Source organism: Dicentrarchus labrax, unplaced genomic scaffold (assembly GCF_905237075.1).
Source record: "Dicentrarchus labrax unplaced genomic scaffold, dlabrax2021, whole genome shotgun sequence".
NCBI lineage: Eukaryota > Metazoa > Chordata > Actinopteri > Moronidae > Dicentrarchus > Dicentrarchus labrax.
This window is the reverse complement of record NW_026136714.1, coordinates 16,796,950-16,819,241: the sequence shown is the minus strand read 5'-3', so window position 1 is coordinate 16,819,241 and position 22,292 is coordinate 16,796,950. Positions and strand designations below refer to the sequence as shown.

Genomic DNA, 22,292 nt, shown 5'->3' with positions numbered 1-22,292 from the left:
AGCCATATGAGGATAGTGTTGTGCCATATCTGATAGCAGTAAGAGCAAGTCAGCTGGAGTCACGGCAACATTTCCATTTGCTAGTTGATTAAACACGAATGAATGAAACTCTTATAATGTTGCACCATGTGTTTGCATGAGCACTTTATGTTCAAATATGTACTGTATCAGTTCTGTAAATTAAACATACAATAATGTTTAGGAGAATGTACCTTACAAGTTAGACAAATTGGGGTTTTGGAAAGCCTGTGTGTGCAGTCAGTCCCTTAGACTTCTGATTTTGCTTCCAAGAAAATCTACAGAATTCTTCTTGTCACCGATTTCATCTTCGGTAGGTTAATGTTCTTTTGGATCCCAGGTTTCATCACAGCAAAATTCTTCCGGTATTTAAAGAAGAAAAAGAAACTGAATTCTACTCACATGACAGAAAATGTTTGTTGCACTAATGAGTTAAATTGTATTATGCAGCACTTCAGGCCCCACCCAACGCTGTGATGTAACACAGGGTGTTTGACCTCATCTGTCAAAGATAAAACACCTGGGTATCTTTTCCAGTGATCAAGGTGTAGTCAGATGTGCAACATACTTAAATGTATGTGAACAGTGTAGAGCAGTGGCAAGCAAAAAAATCTCTGTAACATATGTTATCACTCATCACTCTGTAAACATTTATTTTTGTTTACTAATGCCAAATAAAATTTGACAAACAGCTATCACTCATGAAATGTTTAAAAGTCATTTAAATGAGAAGCAATCTGATATGTGTGTGTGAGCGTAAAGGGACATTTTCTACAGTTTTGTGTGAATGTTTGTATGTTTGTAATGGGAAAACAGATTATACTTTAGTGCCCTGACCTAAATTCAACACATTCACATAAAAAAATTAAGCTAAAAAAATCTTATTTTTTTAACCTGGTTTGTCCAAATCAACACAATCATGGAACATCTATGACAAAATAAACATTTCAGTATTCCTGTACATGGACAAGCAAACATTCATTCAAATTCAAATGCGTGATTTGCACGTTTGTGATTTGAGAAATTCAAGCTATTGATATTCTTTCATCTATATCTGTGTATACATATATATTAATGGATAGCTGAAGAGTGACAGGAAGGGGGGGACGGAGCAAAGGAATGGAAACTGGAATTGAACCTTTGGCCACTGTAGCAAAGATAATGGTTCACAAGGTGTCCAGATTTTAAAGAGGATGTTTCCCATCCTGCATGTGGCTTTGGTGCTGAGTTATAATGTATAACTCCCCTGTGTATTAAGATTTTGGCTCTGATTAGGACATTTTATTTACAAAATGTGCACAGTTTGTTCACACTGTGAAACTGTATGCACATTTAACAGCTTAAATATCGATTTGGAAGAGACAACAGAAACTCGACATTAAAACATAGCAGCACAACAACATCAGTTCCATCAAATACAACAGAATCAGAATCAGAATTTTTCCCGTTAAATCATTTCAGTTAAATCAGTTCATAAACATGCCCCAACTTTTCCCACGGCTGCCTCTCTTGAGTAATATCTCATCTCTGTGCAGTCTACTGTTTTGCCACTGCATACATTTCATTGATTTTCTCCTCGTACATCTTCACAACAATGGGCCTCCTCAGTTTCATGGTGGGTCCTGCACAGACAAAAAAGAGACCCAGATTAATTCAATCTCAAGTTTCTACTGAGTGACACGAGCACAATGACAACATTAGATCCACAGTATCTTTAAAAAGGTTTCTGAGAGAGATTCAGTTGCTATCAAACAAACTTCCCTGGTATGTTGTTATACCAGTGACATGCAGCACAGTCACAAGGCTTGTCTGATCACAACATGTCCTTGATTAAAAGCTGATGAAACAGCAGGTTAAAGAGTGATTGTAGTGAACACTTCCTCATTCCTTAATAATAGTTGCCTATCGTGTAGACCTTTGCTCCAGTTTTAATGCCAACTGGCTCATAAAAGAAATCAAAACCAACGGCAGTAGCTCACCCAGTTCTCCTCCCCCGACAGAGAAGTCTCGCTCCAGTATGATCCACTTCTGGACCTTCTGGGCGTTGGACGTTGCTCTGGCGTTGATGCGCTCCATGCCCTCCTGAATGGCTTTGTAGATGGCTGGCTCCTTATTGGCTATGATCTCTGACACCTTGGTCGCTGAGACACCGTTCTGCTGACAGAAGTCCAAAGCTTCAGGGCTCAGCTCGTCTGTTGGATCGCCGTTGTCGTCCACGACACACTGAAGGAAACAGGAAACAGAGAGAAAGGGTCATTACTGTGTTTGTTTTATTCATTTAGTAGCTGGAGGCTGAGCGGAGGCCCAGTTACTTTGAGAGTGAGCAGCATTGAGAGGAACTTGAGCTTGTCTCCGATCAGCATGACGTTGCTGATGATGGGAACCTCGGCCTTCAGTGCATCCTCGATTGGCACAGGAGGGATGTTCTCTCCACCGGCGGTGATGATCAGTTCTGTTCAAAGATAACACAGAAACACAGTGACCGTCGTCTTAGCATTAGATAATCAGATATAGGCAGCATCACAACACTGATACTGTATATAAACATACAGTGTCCTCAATCATCTCATCTCACCTCAGGAAGAGGAGAGACAAATAGAGACACTTGCAAGAAGTTAGTCAATTAAGGGAAACTCGGGGGCCTAGTCCCATTTTGCATCTTAATAATAAATATACAATAGGTGTTTGCTTCTGGTCTGTGGCCCACCATTGAGTCTGTGTTTTGGCCCTCCAAGCAAAAAAGTTTTGGCACCCCTGGCTTAGACCAATCACTGAAAAGCTGACAAAGATGAGTAAACCTATGCAAATCCATGTTACCATAAATGCTCCAAAATTCTTCTTGTGGTGCATCTAAGAACATGCTAGAAGCTTCTTTGACCACAGCTTACCCTTGATCCTTCCTGTGATGTACAGGAAGCCATGCTGGTCGTGTTTTCCCAGATCTCCAGACTGCAGCCAACCGTCCTGGTCAATAGCCTCGGCTGTTTTGTCAGGCGAGTTCAGGTAGCCCATAAACACGTGTCGACCCCAGAAACATATCTCTCCATTCCCGTCCTCATCTGGTTTGTCCAGCTTCGTCTGGCAGCCTGGCAACACCTTTCCACAGCTGGAAAGACAAATCAACATGATCATTAAGACCTGATATAACCATAAAATTTATATTATATATATGTCATATATATGTCATATTTAATTGAGGTCTTTTTAAATGACAACTCAAGCATGTCTCATTTTGTTTCTCTCTTTTTTGCCACCTCCACTCAATGAAATCTATAACAATATTTAATATTGTCAGACTCTGAATGTACAGTAAAAAAAAAAACAATCAAACTGACTGGGATATCATCTTTTTGTTATGTTATGTTGTGTTTTGCTAGTAGCTGCTAATGTAGCCTGGAGCTGTGAGTCTCAAGCAGAGATGAGGAGTGAGTTACAGAGGCCTGATGAGCTCACTTCCTCTTCTTCTTTTAACTCCACAGCACCAGATATTTTTCCTTTTCAAGCCCCAACCGATGCTGACTAACTTGTAAATAGAAATGTGTCAAGTCTGTGGAGTTCCCCTTTATTAACATTTTTACTGGAGAGAAAATTACAAAATTACAAACATGTTGTCACAGCATCTTATAGTAACATCCATAGCAACACTACTGACCTTGTGATGCGGTACTCTTCATTAAGGGATATGGTGTGTGGCCCGGAGCTTTCACTCATGCCGTATAGCTCCAACACTGGGATGTTCAGGCTCATGAAGTACTCCAAAGTTTCTTTGGTGATGGGAGCAGCGCCTGTGAAGCAGACCTTGCAGCGGTCTAAGCCCAGTGCAGCACGCACCTTCTTAAAGACCAGATTATTAGCCAGCATGAAGCCCCACGGCACCAGATTCTCCCTGTAAACCAGAAGATAAAGTAACATTTACACAAGGACTGGAGGTTATATTTTTGAGGTCAAGTTTTGTCATTTGTTCGAATCAAGGATAGGAACCAAAATGAAACATCACCAAGATGTCATGATCACAAGATACTTTTCTTGTGATCATGACTTCATGATCTTGTTATTATAAGAACTTTTTGCATAATTATGAGATAGTAAGCAATAATTTTAAGATCTGGAAGAGCATGTTGTCATTCCCAACAGCCTCAGCTGCACACTTTGTGGTTGGTGCTATGTAGCAATTGTTAGCATGCTAACATGCTAAACTCAGATGGTGAACATGGTAAACAGTACACCTGTTAAACATCAGCATGTTAGCATAGACCTTTTTCACAGCAACCATTGACACTAATTAGGGCTCAGTTCCATTTATTGTAGCAGAGGCTTTCCACCCTGACTCAGTTCGACCTGAATGTAAGGAAACCTTAACATTAGTATCATTGCTAACAACTGTGTTAGTGCCACAAGAATAGCTGTAGACTGTTAGTCTTCTTTGTGGATTCTGATAAATTATTATTATTGTTTTCAAATGAACCTCTAAATATTCACTTCGTTGATATCAATCATACAGAGGAAATTTGTAATATCCCCTCATCACCTCTGGATAAAAAGAGCGTTGTTATTGACAACTGGCACAAACAACTGATGTGTTCTTGCTGAGTTCAACAAAGGATCCCTGCTGCTGTCTCACCCGTTCATGACACTGTAGTTGTACTTCAGACCTATGGACTTGGCCCTGTCTGCCACTCTCTTCCTCATTGGGGGCGCCTTGGCACCAATAGCTTTCATCTTCTCCTGCATCTTCTCCCACACACGAGGAACCCCCAGGAAACAAGTTGGACGAGCCTCTTTCAGTGTATTTGCCAAGGAGCCCTGAAAGAATAAATGGTGATTAGTCAAAATAGAAAACCTTCATTATTAGTTTTATAAACAATTTTATAAAATACAACAGTAGGCATCCTTACCTTGAGGGCGTCTGGCTCTGCAAAGTAGGTGGTCATGGCAAAACTAATAGACATCCACATGTCAAACATCTGGGCTGCCACGTGGCTGAGCGGCAGGTAACTGACCACCACCTCCTCAGCACGGTTAATATTTGCCTTGGAAAGTGCTGCATTGGCTGTCCATGTCAACTGCACATTAACAAGTGGGAGAGGAGTCGTCAGAGAGTTATTTTAACTATCTTGTCTTGTTTTATGTATCTCATCTAAATAACTCACATTGTCATGGCTCAACATGACTCCTTTAGGGTTGCCCGTGGTTCCAGAGGTGTAGATGAGAGTACAGCACTCGTTGGCCCGAAGACTCTCAATCATGGCATTCAGCTGCTCCTCGGGCACGTCCTCTCCCAGCTTCATGAACTCTGCCCACTACAGACATACAGGGATTATTAAATGTATATAACTCCAGACTGAGCTGTACTGAACTGCAGCTGTATAGCACAGTTTAATACATTTGAGTTCAGTCACATTTATCTAGTTGCAATTCTTACCCAACAAATCAGAAAGATAATCATTTTGCATTAAAAGGGTCGACGGTGCAGCTGTAGGTATTTGCTGAGTGAACGTACTGTATACAGGAAAGGTGCTTTCTGCTGCAGCTCGCCTTTATACTGAACAATGGCTTTCAGATGAGGTAGTTGATCTTTAACCTGGTGAAAAAGACAAAGTCACTTGAGGGCAGATTTCTTTCTATCTTTGCAAATTGTTGTTAGAGACCCACAATAAACTCCTGACCTGCAGGATTTTTTCAAGCTGTTTCTGGTTTTCCACAACAAGGACGTTGGCCTGACAGTTGTCAGCCACATACTGACAAGCTTCAGGGGAGTTGGTAGTGTAAATTCCAGTTGCTAGACCCCTGAGGCACAAATCAGATACAGGAGAATAAAAAGCTGATTTGCTGTGGAGTGTCTTAGCCAAAATAGACAATGTAAACAATGACTTAAAAACAGAAGAGGAATAACATGAGATATGCCACATGATTATCAAATCATATAAAGTTTCTAACACAATTATAGAAACACAATTATCCTAGAAACAACTTAATGAACGAATGACGAATTTTAAATTAATAGATTTGTTTTACTGGATTCCTCACTGCAGAAATTAAAGTAAATTTAGTAAAGAAATGACCAGTCTAACATCCACATTAGGTTTCCAGATATTTCAAACTGGAACAGCGCAAACAGGTCTGGGCAGAGACGGACTTTGAGATAGACATGAGTGTTCAGCATCAGATGAAACAATGCTGTGATTTCAATGTGATCTCACCCGGCAAAGATGCAGCCAACGTCCGAGATGAACCACTCAGGGGAGTTGAATCCCAGAATTCCCACACCATGGTAGCGCTCCAGCCCCAACTAAAAAAACACAAGTTATGTGTGTTTATGTATTTTTAATGACACGGCGGCACAGTGCCTCCATTACTCTTGACCTAAATCTCGTTTTAAAACAACTCCACCTCATGAGACACAAACCTGTCCATGAAACAGGAGATGTAACACAAGCTGTGAATTTCACACACCCAAGAGTTCTCACACCACAGAGATTACAGTGAGAGAGGGAGCCAATTCTGAGGTACTGTTTACAAAACAGGTACCAGGAATTGAAGGTTTAATGTAGCTTGTATTTGCTGCAATATAGTTCACTGCTATAGTAGTTTAGTTTAAAAGAGTAGGATATTTAATACAGTGCGGGCAGAAAGTAATAATAACTCTGTATTGGCTATACTTCAGCACACTGGATTTGAATGAAACAGTGACTATGACTTCAAAGTACTGACTCTCAGCTTTGCCGCTATCTGAAGAAGACCAGACTAAAAGCAAGAAGTCAAGAAGTGATGATGGCTGCAGTAAAAGTCTGGGAGACTCACCAGGATGGATATCAACTGCTGATGACTTTGTGTCTGATTATTATATATATGATGATTTTATGGCAACACTTAGTTCCTTCTAAAGTTTACGTGTATCTAATCACTTGAAACTGCCATAATTAGGCTACAGTTCTACATTGTTAACCCAAAACAGATGTAAACATCCTTAAATTAAAACTAAAAGCATTCACAGTTAATGTTTTATTCAAAATCCAATGTATTGGAATAGAGAGCCGACATACTAAAAATTTGTCACTGCCCAAATATTTCCTGATTGAACTGCAGTAATAGTATACATTTTTCACACAAACCTACCCTGAGGAAACTTTTGGCAGCTGCCCGGCACTGCTCGTAGTATTGCCTCCATGTCATAGTCACCCACTGGCCCTCTTTTTTATAAACCAAGGCTGAGTGATCCCCGTAGCTTTCCACCGTCTCCAGGAACATCTGATGGATGGTGATGGGAGTGTTTGAGGCCGAACCTGAGCCCTCCATCCTCAGCCTGACTGCCTTGTCTCTGCTGGTGCTCCATAGCTGGTCAGCTGGGGCCAGAGTTGTTGTTACATTTGACAGTGGAACAGCCTTGGGCTCTTCTGTATTGGGACAACAAGGGCAGCCACATTTACCTGCCATAATGAGTGCAATAAAGTCCAATTCAGAAGACACCTGCTCCACACCAAGACGCAGCAAGCTTGACCTTTAGCAGGAGAGTCAGGTCTATCAGAAGACTGCAGACATCTCTGGATTACCTCTGTGAGATTCTCACAGCTGCTGTCTCAGGGCTACAATACATGATTTGCAGGTTGTACAGTGGACTGGGGAATGCTGTGCTGTTACCTGTTACCTGAGATAAAACAGGAAGCTGTGGAATGTCCTTGCCTACATACCTATCAGGTTTGGTTAGAGGAAGTATAATGGTTTAACACAGTACAACAGACTTAGTTACTTGATAAAATTACTTACTATGAAAGAACACGCAATAAATGTTTTTCGTTTTCCAAAAATGTACAAAGTCATTGCTAACCCCCCCCCCATTGTTAGCTTTTTCTTCTTTTTTTATTGTACTTTTTTTAATTTTAAGTTTTTCCTTGCCACTGTCGCACAGTGCTTGCTCATGGTGGGAATTGTTGGGTCTCTGTAATTACTTTTATAGGACGTCTAGACCTGCTCTAGATGAAAAATGTCCTGAGCTACCTATGTTTTGGCGATATACAAATTAAACTGAATCCAAGTCAGTCACTCTACCCACACTCTTATTTCTGAGTCTTGCCAAAATTCTTGGACTGTATTGATTCATTTGTTCTTTCCTTTGCTTTTTCTAGAAAATGTCAAAAAAGTCCTTTATCTTGCTGATCTTGAGATCTGGTTCTCCCTGTGAGCAAGTGATACATGTTTGCTCACCCAGACTGGCCCTTCCAGTCTGCTGTTTGTCTTTACTGCCCCACTGCTCCACAGGATCCACACTCAGTGGGTGTTGGTCATAGTAGTGACACCATTGACAGTATATATAAGTGCCAGATGGCTGGATCCAAATGAGAGTAGCAGGCGAGGTGAGCACCCTCCTGATTGGGTGGAAGAGCTATCTCAGTAGTCAAGGTGGACAGATAGAAACATGACACACACAACAAACATTTCATTTTTGTATTTTTTTCCTGAATTTCCTGTGCAAATCTTTTTTTTTTAAGAAAAACAACCAGTGAAAGAAAGACTAATTTTTCATTAACTCCTAAGGCCATCTTTCACAACAAACAAACCTAAAAATACAAAAAGCCTAAAAAGCTAAAGTTCTGGAGTGTGTGTTTTTAAGTTGATTATTTTATCATAAAATTATTTTTTTTAAATTGCAAATTACTTGTCAAAACATTTTTAGAAATTTTAGAAAATAAAATGATTGTTTAACAGTCATTTATCAAGCAAAATTTAATTTGCTGGTCCAAGCTCCTCAAATGTGAGGATTTACTGTCCTCACAATCTAATTGTAAAATATACTGCATTCATGTCATACTGGATGCACTGTAATTATAAATTCCTGACTTACAACTACTTAAATAAAAAAGCCAATATGGTCTGATGTGGAAATTTCTTTAAAATAAGTTAAATACTGAAACAGTTACTCAAATATTTGATTATATTTGAGCAAAAATGCCAATTCCAGCCTCCTAGATGTTAAGATTTGCTATCTTTCTTTGTTTTTCACCATGCTGCATAATTTTAAAATTAAATTGTAGCATAGCAATAGTTATGATGCTTCCTACATAAATTGGATACATTCACTACATAAAAAGTGGTAATTCAAAAAGTAAAAATTCACACATTTTTCAACCCGGTTTGGTCAATTTGTTCAAATCACTCACGTTTTATTGACAATCATGGAACATCTATCACAAAATAAACAATTCAATAGTTGTCAAACTGTACATGGAGAAGCAAAAAATATTTCAAATTCAATGGATGATTTACCATTTGCACGTGTTTGTGATAAGAAAAATTCATTCTCATCACATTATAAAAATATTTATTCAAACATCTCCTCCGCTCTTCAGGCAATGTCTTCAGCTTTGCCAGATGTTTACGCACGTACACAACATGAGACTGGCTATTAATTCTGTAAAATCTTTAAATACATACTGCTGCTTCAAAAATAAAATACATTATCACATGATCAAACGTTTCATTTTTCAGGCCACAGCGGATTATGGTTCACAAAATGTCCTTTAAAAACTGTAAAATTGTGAAAGTTACCTTCCCTAAATGATGACAGTTTCCAGTGTTTCCCATCCTGTATGTGGCTTTGGTGGAGTTATAATGTACAATTCTCCTGTGTATGCCACACAGTATATGGTAAAATGTTGGCTCTGGTTAGTTTTATTTACAAAATGTGCACAGCTGCTGTGAAACTGTATGTACATTTAACAGCTTAAATATCGATTTGGAAGAGACAACAGAAACTTGACATTAAAACATAGCAGCACAACAACATTAGTTCCATCAAATACAACAGAATCAGAATCAGAATTTTTCCTGTTAAATAATTTTTCCACTTTTAACATGTGAAAAGTGGTTTAATCATTTCACAACATGACATCTGGGCATGCCCCAAGTTTCCCACGGCTGCCTCTCTTTAGTATTATCTCATCTCTGTGCAGTCTACTGTTTTGCCACTGCATACATTTCGTTTATTGTCTCCTCGTACATCTTCACAACAATGGGCCTCCTCAGTTTCATGGTGGGTCCTGCACAGACAAAAAAGAGACCCAGATTAATTCAATCTCAAGTTTCTACTGAGTGACACGAGCACAATGACAAGTTGCTATCAAACAAACTTCACTGGTATGTTGTTATACCAGTGACATGCAGCACAGTCACAAGGCTTGTCTGATCACAACATGACCTTGATTAAAAGCTGATGAAACAGCAGGTTAAAGAGTGATTGTAGTGAACACTTCCTCATTCCTTAATAATAGTTGCCTATCGTGTAGACCTTTGCTCCAGTTTTAATGCCAACTGGCTCATAAAAGAAATCAAAACAAACAGCAGTGGCTCACCCAGTTCTCCTCCCCCGACAGAGAAGTCTCGCTCCAGTATGATCCACTTCTGGACCTTCTGGGCGTTGGACGTTGCTCTGGCGTTGATGCGCTCCATGCCCTCCTGAATGGCTTTGTAGATGGCTGGCTCCTTATTGGCTATGATCTCTGACACCTTGGTCGCTGAGACACCGTTCTGCTGACAGAAGTCCAAAGCTTCAGGGCTCAGCTCGTCTGTGGGATCGCCGTTGTCGTCCACGACACACTGAAGGAAACAGGAAACAGAGAGAAAGGGTCATTACTGTGTTTGTTTTAGTCATTTAGTAGCTGGACAGTCTGGAGGAGCGGAGGCCCAGTTACTTTGAGAGTGAGCAGCATGGAGAGGAACTTGAGCTTGTCTCCGATCAGCATGACGTTGCTGATGATGGGAACCTCGGCCTTCAGTGCATCCTCGATTGGCACAGGAGGGATGTTCTCTCCACCGGCGGTGATGATCAGTTCTGTGTAAAAAGGACAGAAAAACAGTGACCTTTTTGATAAAACATTACATTGTATTGTTTTCCTGGATTTGAATTTTGAATTTTGACATGAATTTTTCCTTTTAAGAACAACAAGCAGTGGAAAAATATTTAAATTACAACCCCTGTCTCCTAAGGCCATCCTCCTTTTACTACAAACTAATCTAAAAAGACAAAGAAGCCCAAAAAGTGAAGTAAAAATTAGTCATAGTAACTAAGGTCACAATGCATAACATGTTTTAAAGTTACGTGTTTTAGTATCCAATTATGTATATTGTCCTTTTCAAATCAAATCTCATTGTGGAAGTGATGGAAAGGATCAATCTAGTATTTTCTAGATAATCCAGTGATTATTGTTTTACAGTTTATTAACCAAAAATGCATTTGCTGGTTCAAGCTTCTCAAAGCGCCCCAAAAACCTTGTTGTGAACAGTTTCATGTAGGAACTATTTTCTTTCTATGTCACACTGTGCAGAAGGAAGCGCGTATCTACTCATGGCTGAGAGGCTCGTGCTAATGACATCACAGGATGTAAACATTAATGGCGTCCTCCTCTGCAGAGCTGTGCGTGAGAAAGCTAATATTCAGCTACGATTGGCAGGTGTAGCTGAGTAGAAACATTTATGTTTTTGGTTGCAACACAAGCCGAGAGCCATCTGGGTTCATTATATTCAAGAGAAGGCAGATATCTCTAAAACTCGTCAACTATTTTTGGGGCTGAAGCTGACAAAGATGAGTAAACCTATGCAAATCCATGTTACCATAAATGCTCCAAAATGCTTCTTGTGGTGCATCTAAGAACATGCTAGAAGCTTCTTTGACCACAGCTTACCCTTGATCCTTCCTGTGATGTACAGGAAGCCATGCTGGTCGTGTCTTCCCAGATCTCCAGAGTGCAGCCAACCGTCCTGGTCAATAGCCTCGGCTGTTTTGTCAGGCGAGTTCAGGTAGCCCATAAACACGTGTCGACCCCAGAAACATATCTCTCCATTCCCGTCCTCATCTGGTTTGTCCAGCTTCGTCTGGCAGCCTGGCAACACCTTTCCACAGCTGGAAAGACAAATCAACATGATCATTTAGACCTGATATAACCATAAAATGTATATATTATATATATATGTCATATTTAATTGAGGTCTTTTTAAATGACAGCTCAAGCATGTCTCATTTTGTTAAATGCCTATTGCCTCAACTCCTCTTTCCTCGTGTCTCTTTTTTGCCACTTCCATTCAATGAAATCTATAACAATATTTAATATTGTCAGACTCTGAATGTACAGTAAAAAAAAAACAATCAAACTGACTGGGATATCATCTTTTTTGTTATGTTATGTTGTGTTTTGCTAGTAGCTGCTAATGTAGCCTGGAGCTGTGAGTCTCAAGCAGAGATGAGGAGTGAGTTACAGAGGCCTGATGAGCTCACTTCCTCTTCTTCTTTTAACTCCACAGCACCAGATATTTTTCCTTTTCAAGCCCCAACCGATGCTGACTAACTTGTAAATAGAAATGTGTCAAGTCTGTGGAGTTCCCCTTTATTAACATTTTTACTGGAGAGAAAATTACAAAATTACAAACATGTTGTCACAACATCTTATAGTAACATCCATAGCAACACTACTGACCTTGTGATGCGGTACTCTTCATTAAGGGATATGGTGTGTGGCCCGGAGCTTTCACTCATGCCGTATAGCTCCAACACTGGGATGTTCAGGCTCATGAAGTACTCCAAAGTTTCTTTGGTGATGGGAGCAGCGCCTGTGAAGCAGACCTTGCAGCGGTCTAAGCCCAGTGCAGCACGCACCTTCTTAAAGACCAGATTATTAGCCAGCATGAAGCCCCACGGCACCAGATTCTCCCTGTAAACCAGAAGATAAAGTAACATTTACACAAGGACTGGAGGTTATATTTTTGAGGACAAGTTTTGTCATTTGTTGGAATCAAGGACAGAAACCAAAATGAAACATCACCAAGATGTCATGATCACAAGATACTTTTCTTGTGATCATGACTTCATGATCTTGTTATTATAAGAACTTTTTGCATAATTATGAGATAGTAAGCAATAATTTTAATATCTGGAAGAGCATGTTGTCATTCCCAACAGCCTCAGCTGCACACTTTGTGGTTGGTGCTATGTAGCAATTGTTAGCATGCTAACATGCTAAACTCAGATGGTGAACATGGTAAACAGTACACCTGTTAAACATCAGCATGTTAGCATAGACCTTTTTCACAGCAACCATTGACACTAATTAGGGCTCAGTTCCATTTATTGTAGCAGAGGCTTTCCACCCTGACTCAGTTCGACCTGAATGTAAGGAAACCTTAACATTAGTATCATTGCTAACAACTGTGTTAGTGCCACAAGAATAGCTGTAGACTGTTAGTCTTCTTTGATAAGATCATCGATGAGATTGGGATGAGCAGCATGCCAATGTCTGAGGAAACCTTGTCTCAAGCTTTAAAACTGCATTATGGTCCAGTCATGATAATATGTAAGTAGGTTACACACTATCTCACAGTGAACATTTGGATAACATCTGTATGTGATAAAGTGTGTCACCAGTTAGACAGCATGGTGCCGTGAACAGACTGTATCAAGCCTATACCGAGAAAATTTGTAATATCCCATCATCACCTAAATATAAAAAGAGCGTCGTTATTGACAACTGGCACAAACAACTGATGTGTTCTTGCTGAGTTCAAACAAAGGATCCCTGCTGCCGTCTCACCCGTTCATGACACTGTAGTTGTACTGCAGACCTATGGACTTGACCCAGTCTGCCAACCTCTTCCTCATTGGGGAAGCCTTGGCACCAACAGCTTTCATCTTCTCCTGCATCTTCTCCCACACACGAGGAACCCCCAGGAAACAAGTTGGACGAGCCTCTTTCAGTGTATTTACTAAGGAGCCCTGAAAGAATAAATGGTAATTAGTCAAAATAGAAAACCTTCATTATTAGTTTTATACATCAAGTTTATACAACAGTAGGCATCCTTACCTTGAGGGCGTCTGGCTCTGCAAAGTAGATGGTCACCGCAAAACCAATAGACATCCACATGTCAAACATCTGGGCTGCCACGTGGCTGAGCGGCAGGTAACTGACCACCACCTCCTCAGCGCGGTTAATATTTGCCTTGGAAAGTGCTGCATTGGCTGTCCATGTCAACTGCACATTAACAAGTGGGAGAGGAGTCATCAGAGAGTTATTTTAACTATCTTGTCTTGTTTTATGTATCTCTTCTAAATAACTCACATTGTCATGGCTCAACATGACTCCTTTAGGGTTGCCCGTGGTTCCAGAGGTGTAGATGAGAGTACAGCACTCGTTGGCCCGAAGACTCTCAATCATGGCATTCAGCTGCTCCTCGGGCACGTCCTCTCCCAGCTTCATGAACTCTGCCCACTACAGACATACAGGGATTATTAAATGTGTATAACTCCAGACTGAGCTGTACTGAACTGCAGCTGTATAGCACAGTTTAATACATTTGAGTTCAGTCACATTTATCTAGTTGCAATTCTTACCCAACAAATCAGAAAGATAATCATTTTGCATTAAAAGGGTCGACGGTGCAGCTGTAGGTATTTGCTGAGTGAACGTACTGTATACAGGAAAGGTGCTTTCTGCTGCAGCTCGCCTTTATACTGAACAATGGCTTTCAGATGAGGTAGTTGATCTTTAACCTGGTGAAAAAGACAAAGTCATTTGAGGGCAGATTTCTTTCTATCTTTGCAAATTGTTGTTAGAGACCCACAATAAACTCCTGACCTGCAGGATTTTTTCAAGCTGTTTCTGGTTTTCCACAACAAGGATGTTGGCCTGACAGTTGTCAGCCACATACTGACAAGCTTCAGGCGAGTTGGTAGTGTAAATTCCAGTTGCTAGACCCCTGAGGCACAAATCAGATACAGGAGAATAAAAAGCTTTGAAACAACACATCAAGAATCTAAAATACCCCAAACCACTCTCAGCAGGGAGAGAGGGTACACAGTTTCTGATCTAAATGAATACATTTGTTTTAGTGGGTTCCTCACTGCAGAAAATAAAGCTATTACAGCTGCTGAGGACTGACAGGAGAGAGGGAGAGAGAGTGGGAATGATATGCAGCCACTGAACCTGAGCCACTAATGACTCAGCCTTAGTGCAGTCAGGTGAGCTACCAGGGCGCCCCAAAAGATACTGTTTTGTATATAAATCCTTACATACAGTAAATGTAAGTCTTTGAATAGGTGCATAAACTACATATGTTCAATGTCACTCATTTATCTGAGAGCAATGGCGGGTATAACAATTCTTTTTGCCACATTAGGTTTCCTGAGACTTTAAACTGTTCATGGCAGATATGCAGAGATGGACTGACATAAGCATGCACAGAGATAAATGTGCAGCGTTAGGTGAAACAAGGCTGAGGCATCTTAAGAATAAAAGTGGAAGATCTGTTAACAAACAGATAGTGAGGCTAATGGATGCATGTCCCCTCAGGGCTGTGCCTCTCCTCCATTTTCTGTATACAGACGACTTCTGCAGCCGTCAAGAGTGCTCTAAACAGGATAGTAAAAGTGATCAGCAAGATCTTGGTAATAAAGCGGAGTATGTTATCTGACCAGTTTAACAGACAGATAGGGAGAAAGACTAAAGCCAATCCTCTATTATCTGAAGTTCAGATTTTGCCTTCTGCAAACCCAAACCGGGAGGGTCGGGACCCCCCACTGCGGGTCGCCAAAGCTTCATCAAGGGTGGTGAGGCCTTTTTGATTTTAAGGGGTGTAAGAAATCTTAAAAAATAGACACAAAAGTATATATAGTACAAAGTATATCTCAGAAATTCCTTCATTTCTGTTGAGAAAACCAAATGAAATTGTTACTTTTAAAGTTAAATTTAGTTATATTATTAAGAAGATTCGTCATTTCCCTCTGAGTGCAGCCTGGATAGGGCTACTCAATGAGTGTGCAGTGAAGTGTAACTGTGATGATATGATGATGATAACTATGATGTCTATGCTGTTGATGATGGTGATTGTGTTATGACGGCAGAGATGTTGATCATGTAATCGACATGCCTGGTTACTTTTAAGCAGCGACTTCCTGGGCTGAAAATGCAGTTCCTCTAATGGTTAGGCTAATGGCTAACTGAGGCTAGTTCCAAAAGTCAGTCCATCTCCATAAGCCCCTATTATAAAAACGGCCAACTTTATAGCAGAAACAAAAATGTTTACAGCCTGGTGCAAAAAACGGTTTTGGTCTCTATAGCTAAATTCCCTGTTCATAACAACTGTATGGTTTTATATAACTCACCTGTTTAAACTATATTAAGGCTTAAAGTTATGCATAATTAAGGGCATGTCTGCTTTCAATGACAGGTGGGTGCAGTTACCCGTGGCTGGTTTTAGCAACCAGGCTTCATTTAGCCCACCTCAGCTCCACCAGCGCTCCTGTATTCAGGGCTCCTCCCCTCCTCCTTACTGTATTGTATGCCTATTCTCTTTTATGTATTGTACTGCCTGTTTTTCTCCAGGGACAAAATCAAGTTGAAAGGTGTAATTGTAAATGTGATCTCACCCGGCAAAGATGCAGCCGACATCCGAGATGAACCACTCAGGGGAGTTGAATCCCAGAATTCCCACGCCATGGAAACGCTCCAGTCCCAACTAAAAAAAAGACAAGTTATGTGTGTTTATGTATTTTTAATGACACAGCGGCACAGTGCCTCCGTTACTCTTGACCTACATCTCGTTTTAAAACCACTCCACCTCATGAGACACAAACCTGTCCATGAAACAGGAGATGTAACACAAGCTGTGAATTTCACACACCCAAGAGTTCTCACACCACAGAGATTACAGTGAGAGAGGGAGCCAATTCTGAGGTACTGTTTACAAAACAGGTACCAGGAATTGAAGGTTTAATGTAGCTTGAAATTGCTGCAATATAGTTCACTGCTATAGTAGTTTAGTTTAAAAGAGTAGGATATTTAATACAGTGCGGGCAGAAAGTAATAATAACTCTGTATTGGCTATACTTCAGCACACTGGATTTGAATGAAACAGTGACTATGACTTCAAAGTACTGACTCTCAGCTTTGCCGTTATCTGAAGAAGACCAGACTAAAAGCAAGAAGTCAAGAAGTGACGATGGCTGCAGTAAAAGTCTGGGAGACTCACCAGGATGGATATCAACTGCTGATGACTTTGTGTCTGATTATTATATATATGATGATTTTATGGCAACACTTAGTTCCTTCTAAAGTTTACGTGTATCTAATCACTTGAAACTGCCATAATTAGGCTACAATTCTACATTGTTAACCCAAAACAGATGTAAACATCCTTAAATTAAAACTAAAAGCATTCACAGTTAATGTTTTATTCAAAATCCAATGTATTGGAATAGAGAGCCGACATACAAAAAATTTGTCACTGCCCAAATATTTCCTGATTGAACTGCAGTAATAGTATACATTTTTCACACAAACCTACCCTGAGGAAACTTTTGGCAGCTGCCCGGCACTGCTCGTAGTATTGCCTCCATGTCATAGTCACCCACTGGCCCTCTTTTTTATAAACCAAGGCTGAGTGATCCCCATAGCTTTCCACCGTCTCCAGGAACATCTGATGGATGGTGATGGGAGTGCTTGAGGCCGAACCTGAGCCCTCCATCCTCAGCCTGACTGCCTTGTCTCTGCTGGTGCTCCATAGCTGGTCAGCTGGGGCCAGAGTTGTTGCTACATTTGACAGTGGAACAGCCTTGGGCTCTTCTGTATTGGGACAACAGGGAAAGCCACTTTTATCCGCCATAATGACAATTCCGACAGGAAAGCTTGTCCTTTAGCAGTAGAGTCAGGTGTATGAGAAGCCTGCAGACATCTCTGGATAACCCCCGTGGGCTTGTTACAGCTGCTGTCTCAGAGAAACATGATTTGCAGGTTGTGCAGTGAACAGGGGAAGGCTATGCTGTTACCTGATACAGAATAGGAAGTTATACAATATCCAAGCCTAATTACCTATGCGGTTTTGTGAGAGGAAGTAATATGGTTTTAACACAGTACAATAGACTTGAGTCACTGGAGCGCAAAAGAACATACAGACAATAATGCCTTATTTGTTTCCCAAAAATGCCCAAAGGCCAAATTCTCCCACTATACGCTTTTATTCTTTTTTTATTGTACCTAAAGTAGTTATCTGTAAGAATGTTATTTTAAATCTGCAGTGGGGAACATTTGTTCCGGCAGTGAGAGTAATTACACAAACAACATGTGTCAATGCATGCTTATGTCTACACCATAGGTTTCACTATACTCCTAGTCGCTGTATCTACTCCGTCACTACGGTTGTTCCCCTCTTCAGCTCTGGCTAACCAATAATTGCTGGTTTACAGATTTTAAAACTCTGCTATACTGCGAAATACAGACACCCGTGCTGGTGATAGGCTCAATCAGCATTGTGTCAACTTGTTTGGTAAGGGATTGAATGTAAAGGAATTAAATTTATATTTAAAAGAAGCCCAGCTTTAAAACAACTCAACTAACAACAACTTACTAAAATTATCAACAGAACGTGAAGATTATTTGAAGAGTATTGAAGTTACACAGATATCTTCGGAAGTTAGAATGCTAACCAGCTAGCCCCGGCCCACCCTGTCCGGAGCTGTGGGAGGGACTGTGCATTTTCTTATTTCTTACAATAGGTTTGGACACTCTAACTTACTGTTGATAACGCAGTTTGTTTGTAGTATTGATTTAACAAGTGGCCAATTTCTACACACTTTCCTTTAATGTTATTTTCTTTTCCTGCCATCACTCCTACTTCTTATTTCTGGATCTCACCAAAACTCTAGGAGGGTATTGATTCTCTTCATTTTGCTTTGTTTGCTCCTTTTTTTGCCTTTTCCTGTTCACAGTGACACTTGTGGCTGTAAGTCTGGTTTTATTTTTTTTCACAAGCACATTTCAACTGAGGCATAATGATTAGATATTAGAAATTTCTATTCAGTGAATCATGTGATTTTTACTAAACAGCCTCTTTGCTGCATCTGAAAACAGCACGCTCTCCTTTTAAACATGTTATCCATCTTTCTCCCCTGTATGACCCAGTATAATTCTGTTTTACTCTAGTAAATTTTCCTTATTATATTATCCACAAGCACATGTTGTTAGCATGGCACACATTAATATTTTCCGTTAAATTTAATTTTTAAATTTGCATTTGTTTTTAAGCTTTTTGTAAGTTCTGCTTTACCAAACTTGCAGCTTCTCCACAATGCTGCTGCAGGGCCACCAGACAGATAAGATCACACCAATTTTGCTTTATGTAACAATCATTACATTTAAATTGTACTTGACAACTGTGCTGATTTAATACACTGCATAAGCATTTTCTAAGTCCAGTAAACTGTACCCTTCATGCAGCTGCTAAGTGGATTTTTAGGCCTTTTTGATCTTTTAAAGTGACATAATGTCTATGAATGGCCTTTTTTACAGGTTGCATGTGTTTCGGCTGTCTTCTCAGATTGTATTTGATTAGTTTTAAAGGCCTGAAGAGTGACAACTTTCCAGAATGTCACAATCAAACAAATCAGAAAACGTTAACTTTTTGTGTTGAATTTGTGGAGCAGCAAAAAGTTTGTTAATCTCACAACCCTGGAGGCAGTTGGGTACTACTGTGCTCAAAAGTATTTTATGTTACTGGAAATGTTTCACATATGAATAGTTCATCTCTCCTAACACCACTCTCAGATATTTACCTGGTGAAAGTGCTTCAGCAGCTCCGTCCAGCTCAGGCGTTCTGGCAGGTTCGGCCGGTGTCTCAGCGTTACTGGAAGAATTAGTCTCCTGGGTCTCTGAAACTGATGCTGTGGTGAGCTCAGCTGTGGTGGCTTCTCCATTGGGGATGAGAGTGGAGTGGGTCTTTAAGCTTGTGGAGTCTGACTGAGTCTGTGCCTTTTGGGTGGGGATGCTGTGAAAGCCAATGAGAGGACATGGATGAGCTGATATCCAACAATAGATTATGTCTAGATTCATAGTTTTGATATCAAATCGTCCTAAGTGGATAAAATCTACATTATAATTAACTTAAACATAGATACATTAAAAAAATTTTCACTTTGGAACATGCAATATTTTACATACCTCTCACTATTATCATCCATGACTGCAACACCATTGCTCTTAACCAAATCTTCTTGGAGACTCATCTTGTATTAGCTGCAATAACAGATCCTAAATTAAATTAGCATCCACACACTTTGATGTCCTTCACACAGATAAAATGATCTATTATGAAACAGCTCATTTATACGAGACTGACATTCACCAAAGTCGTTGCAACAGATCAGAGCCAATGACCACTACTGCTAGTAATCACGTACAGCAGGAGTCCAAGTGTTGAAACTTTGAATATTGTGCCATAAAGCATTGGGACATCTGCACGGCATGCGCCGTTCATAATCTTTGTCCTAAATTGTGAGCTTCTCTGAGCCAAATCACCACACTTGGAAGCAGAATACACTGCATCTCAGTCCTCACTAGTTAATTAGATAGATAGATAGATAGATAGATAGATAGATAGATAGATAGATAGATAGATAGATAGATAGATAGATAGATAGATAGATAGACTTTATTAATCCCCGGAGGGAAATTGGGTCGTCATAGCAGCCAGGTACATTAAAATACAATAAAATACAATAGAATAAAATACAACAATAGAAAAAAATTCAGATATTAAATAAAATGTACATATTGTGAAAAGGACAAAAGTATGGCTTTATGTCTTCCTCATCTCTTCGCTATATACTATACTGCAGACAGTGAAATAATGCCATCTAGTGTGTATATGTTGCAACAATGGAAACAATCCAAATACTGTGTTATATTCAGAAGTTATACCTTTAAATAACTACACTATAAAAAGTAATCAATCAGTTCAACATATCTGTAGACATCAAATAAAAATGAATAAGAAATTAGTGACACATTCACTGACATATATACCACGATACATTTGTAGGCAAAATCGTATTAGATTAAAATCTGCCAACCCAGCAGACTCTCAGTCTGACCTCAGGTTTTTAAGATAACTTTGGTCAAGATTTCTGTCGACCAAAGTTCATACGACTTACAAAACTACAGTGTGGCAATATGAAGTGGCAAAGTCTTTGCTCTGGATTATGCAATTATCAATTAAATTGCCCTGTAATGCACAAAAAGTAGATTTAAGTCTCATAAATGATTTTTAAAAATAGCCAAGTAGCAGAAGTCTTAACATCTTATAGGAAAAACTAAAAATCCAGAGTAGTTACAGATGATTGGTCGCAATAAGATCCAGAGGGAAATAACTCCTCCTTGCAGTTTTTTGTTTAGCTTCTAACTAGATTCAATCATTGTGGAAGAGGGGGCTTAAACAATGACTTTGTTGACCAAACAACAAGGTCAAGCAGCCCGCTCACATAAAATGGGGGCTATATTCATCTCAGTCACGTGTGTCTGACATATTTACCATACATACACAAAGGCTGCTGAGTTTAGCCTGTGTATGTATCCATGGCTGGTAAAGACTCTAAAATCTCAAATTAAACAGTGAAATTAATTTATTGTTTTCTGCCATTAAAAAATAATCAGCTGAAGAAAACAAAAAAAACCAAACATGTGAATGAACAAAGACTTTCTCACACAATACACGCAGTTCCCATAGCAATTTATGACAACAAAAGACACCCTAAATCTTTCACACTGCAACAAAGAGTGAAAACATTAAGTGAATGATATCTACCTTCTCCAGGGACAGAGCTGATTGACATTAACCTGACAGTGTCTTTCAGTAGCAGGACAGAGCTAGATCTACCTTTGCCCGGTGCAGATGCTCGACTGTTGCCCCCTGAACAAAATATCAGCCAATAGGGGCCTCGCATGAGTGCATACCAAGTTCCCCTGCATTCACGCCTTGTTCAGAGGAAAAGAGACTTGTGCAATCCCAGAATACCTGCTGCAGAGGACGTGTTGAACCATTAAAGATCCACCGACAAACGTGACCAAAGGTTACGGCTGCTCGAGGTGAAGAAGATCTGGAGCCTGACACACAGACAGCGTGTAGCTGGGAGAGGAGAAACCTGCTTTGTTTATAGTAATTACATAGATAAGCTGACAACTGTTGGCATTGGTGACAGTCCAAAGCATTCAACAGTAAAAAAGAATGAAGGATCCCGTAATGTGATAAAGCTTGGTTTATTGAGACATTTATGATCCCAAATCCTCATTATCAGATACACATGATGAGGCCTGTCAGAAGTATTGATAAAACTAGATAAGTTTTCTTGGGTTCATGAAGATAGATGAGACTTTGACCCATAAAAAAAAGTTATTCAACAGTTGAACAAAACTTGTGCAACTCTTGACTCTTTTCTACCAGATGGTCACATCAAGAAATCTTTTAAA

At 39.9% G+C, this 22,292-nt stretch overlaps 1 protein-coding gene across 9 annotated transcripts; it reads right to left on the bottom strand.

The window, feature by feature from the left end:
* Positions 1–640: 640 nt before the first annotated feature.
* LOC127376322 (long-chain-fatty-acid--CoA ligase ACSBG2) lies at positions 641–21,950 on the bottom strand. Of its 9 annotated transcripts, none has more exons than XM_051423073.1 (15): positions 21,631–21,814; positions 19,989–20,063; positions 19,604–19,815; positions 7,135–7,412; positions 6,219–6,307; positions 5,685–5,805; positions 5,519–5,599; positions 5,169–5,318; positions 4,914–5,081; positions 4,640–4,821; positions 3,671–3,904; positions 2,907–3,124; positions 2,331–2,470; positions 1,998–2,241; positions 641–1,640 (listed from the first exon to the last, which is right to left on the bottom strand). In XM_051423073.1, the coding sequence occupies exons 2-15, from the start codon at positions 20,051–20,053 to the stop codon at positions 1,555–1,557; spliced, it is 2,268 nt and encodes a 755-aa protein (XP_051279033.1). In that variant the 5' UTR covers positions 20,054–20,063; positions 21,631–21,814; the 3' UTR covers positions 641–1,554. The 9 variants fall into 9 exon arrangements, with proteins under 9 accessions (XP_051279033.1, XP_051279041.1, XP_051279040.1 ...); XM_051423081.1 differs by lacking the exon at positions 7,135–7,412 and adding an exon at positions 17,341–17,618 and having other exon boundaries at positions 21,631–21,812; XM_051423080.1 differs by lacking the exons at positions 6,219–6,307; positions 7,135–7,412 and adding exons at positions 16,424–16,512; positions 17,341–17,618 and having other exon boundaries at positions 21,631–21,811.
* Between the last annotated feature and the right edge of the window lie 342 nt (positions 21,951–22,292).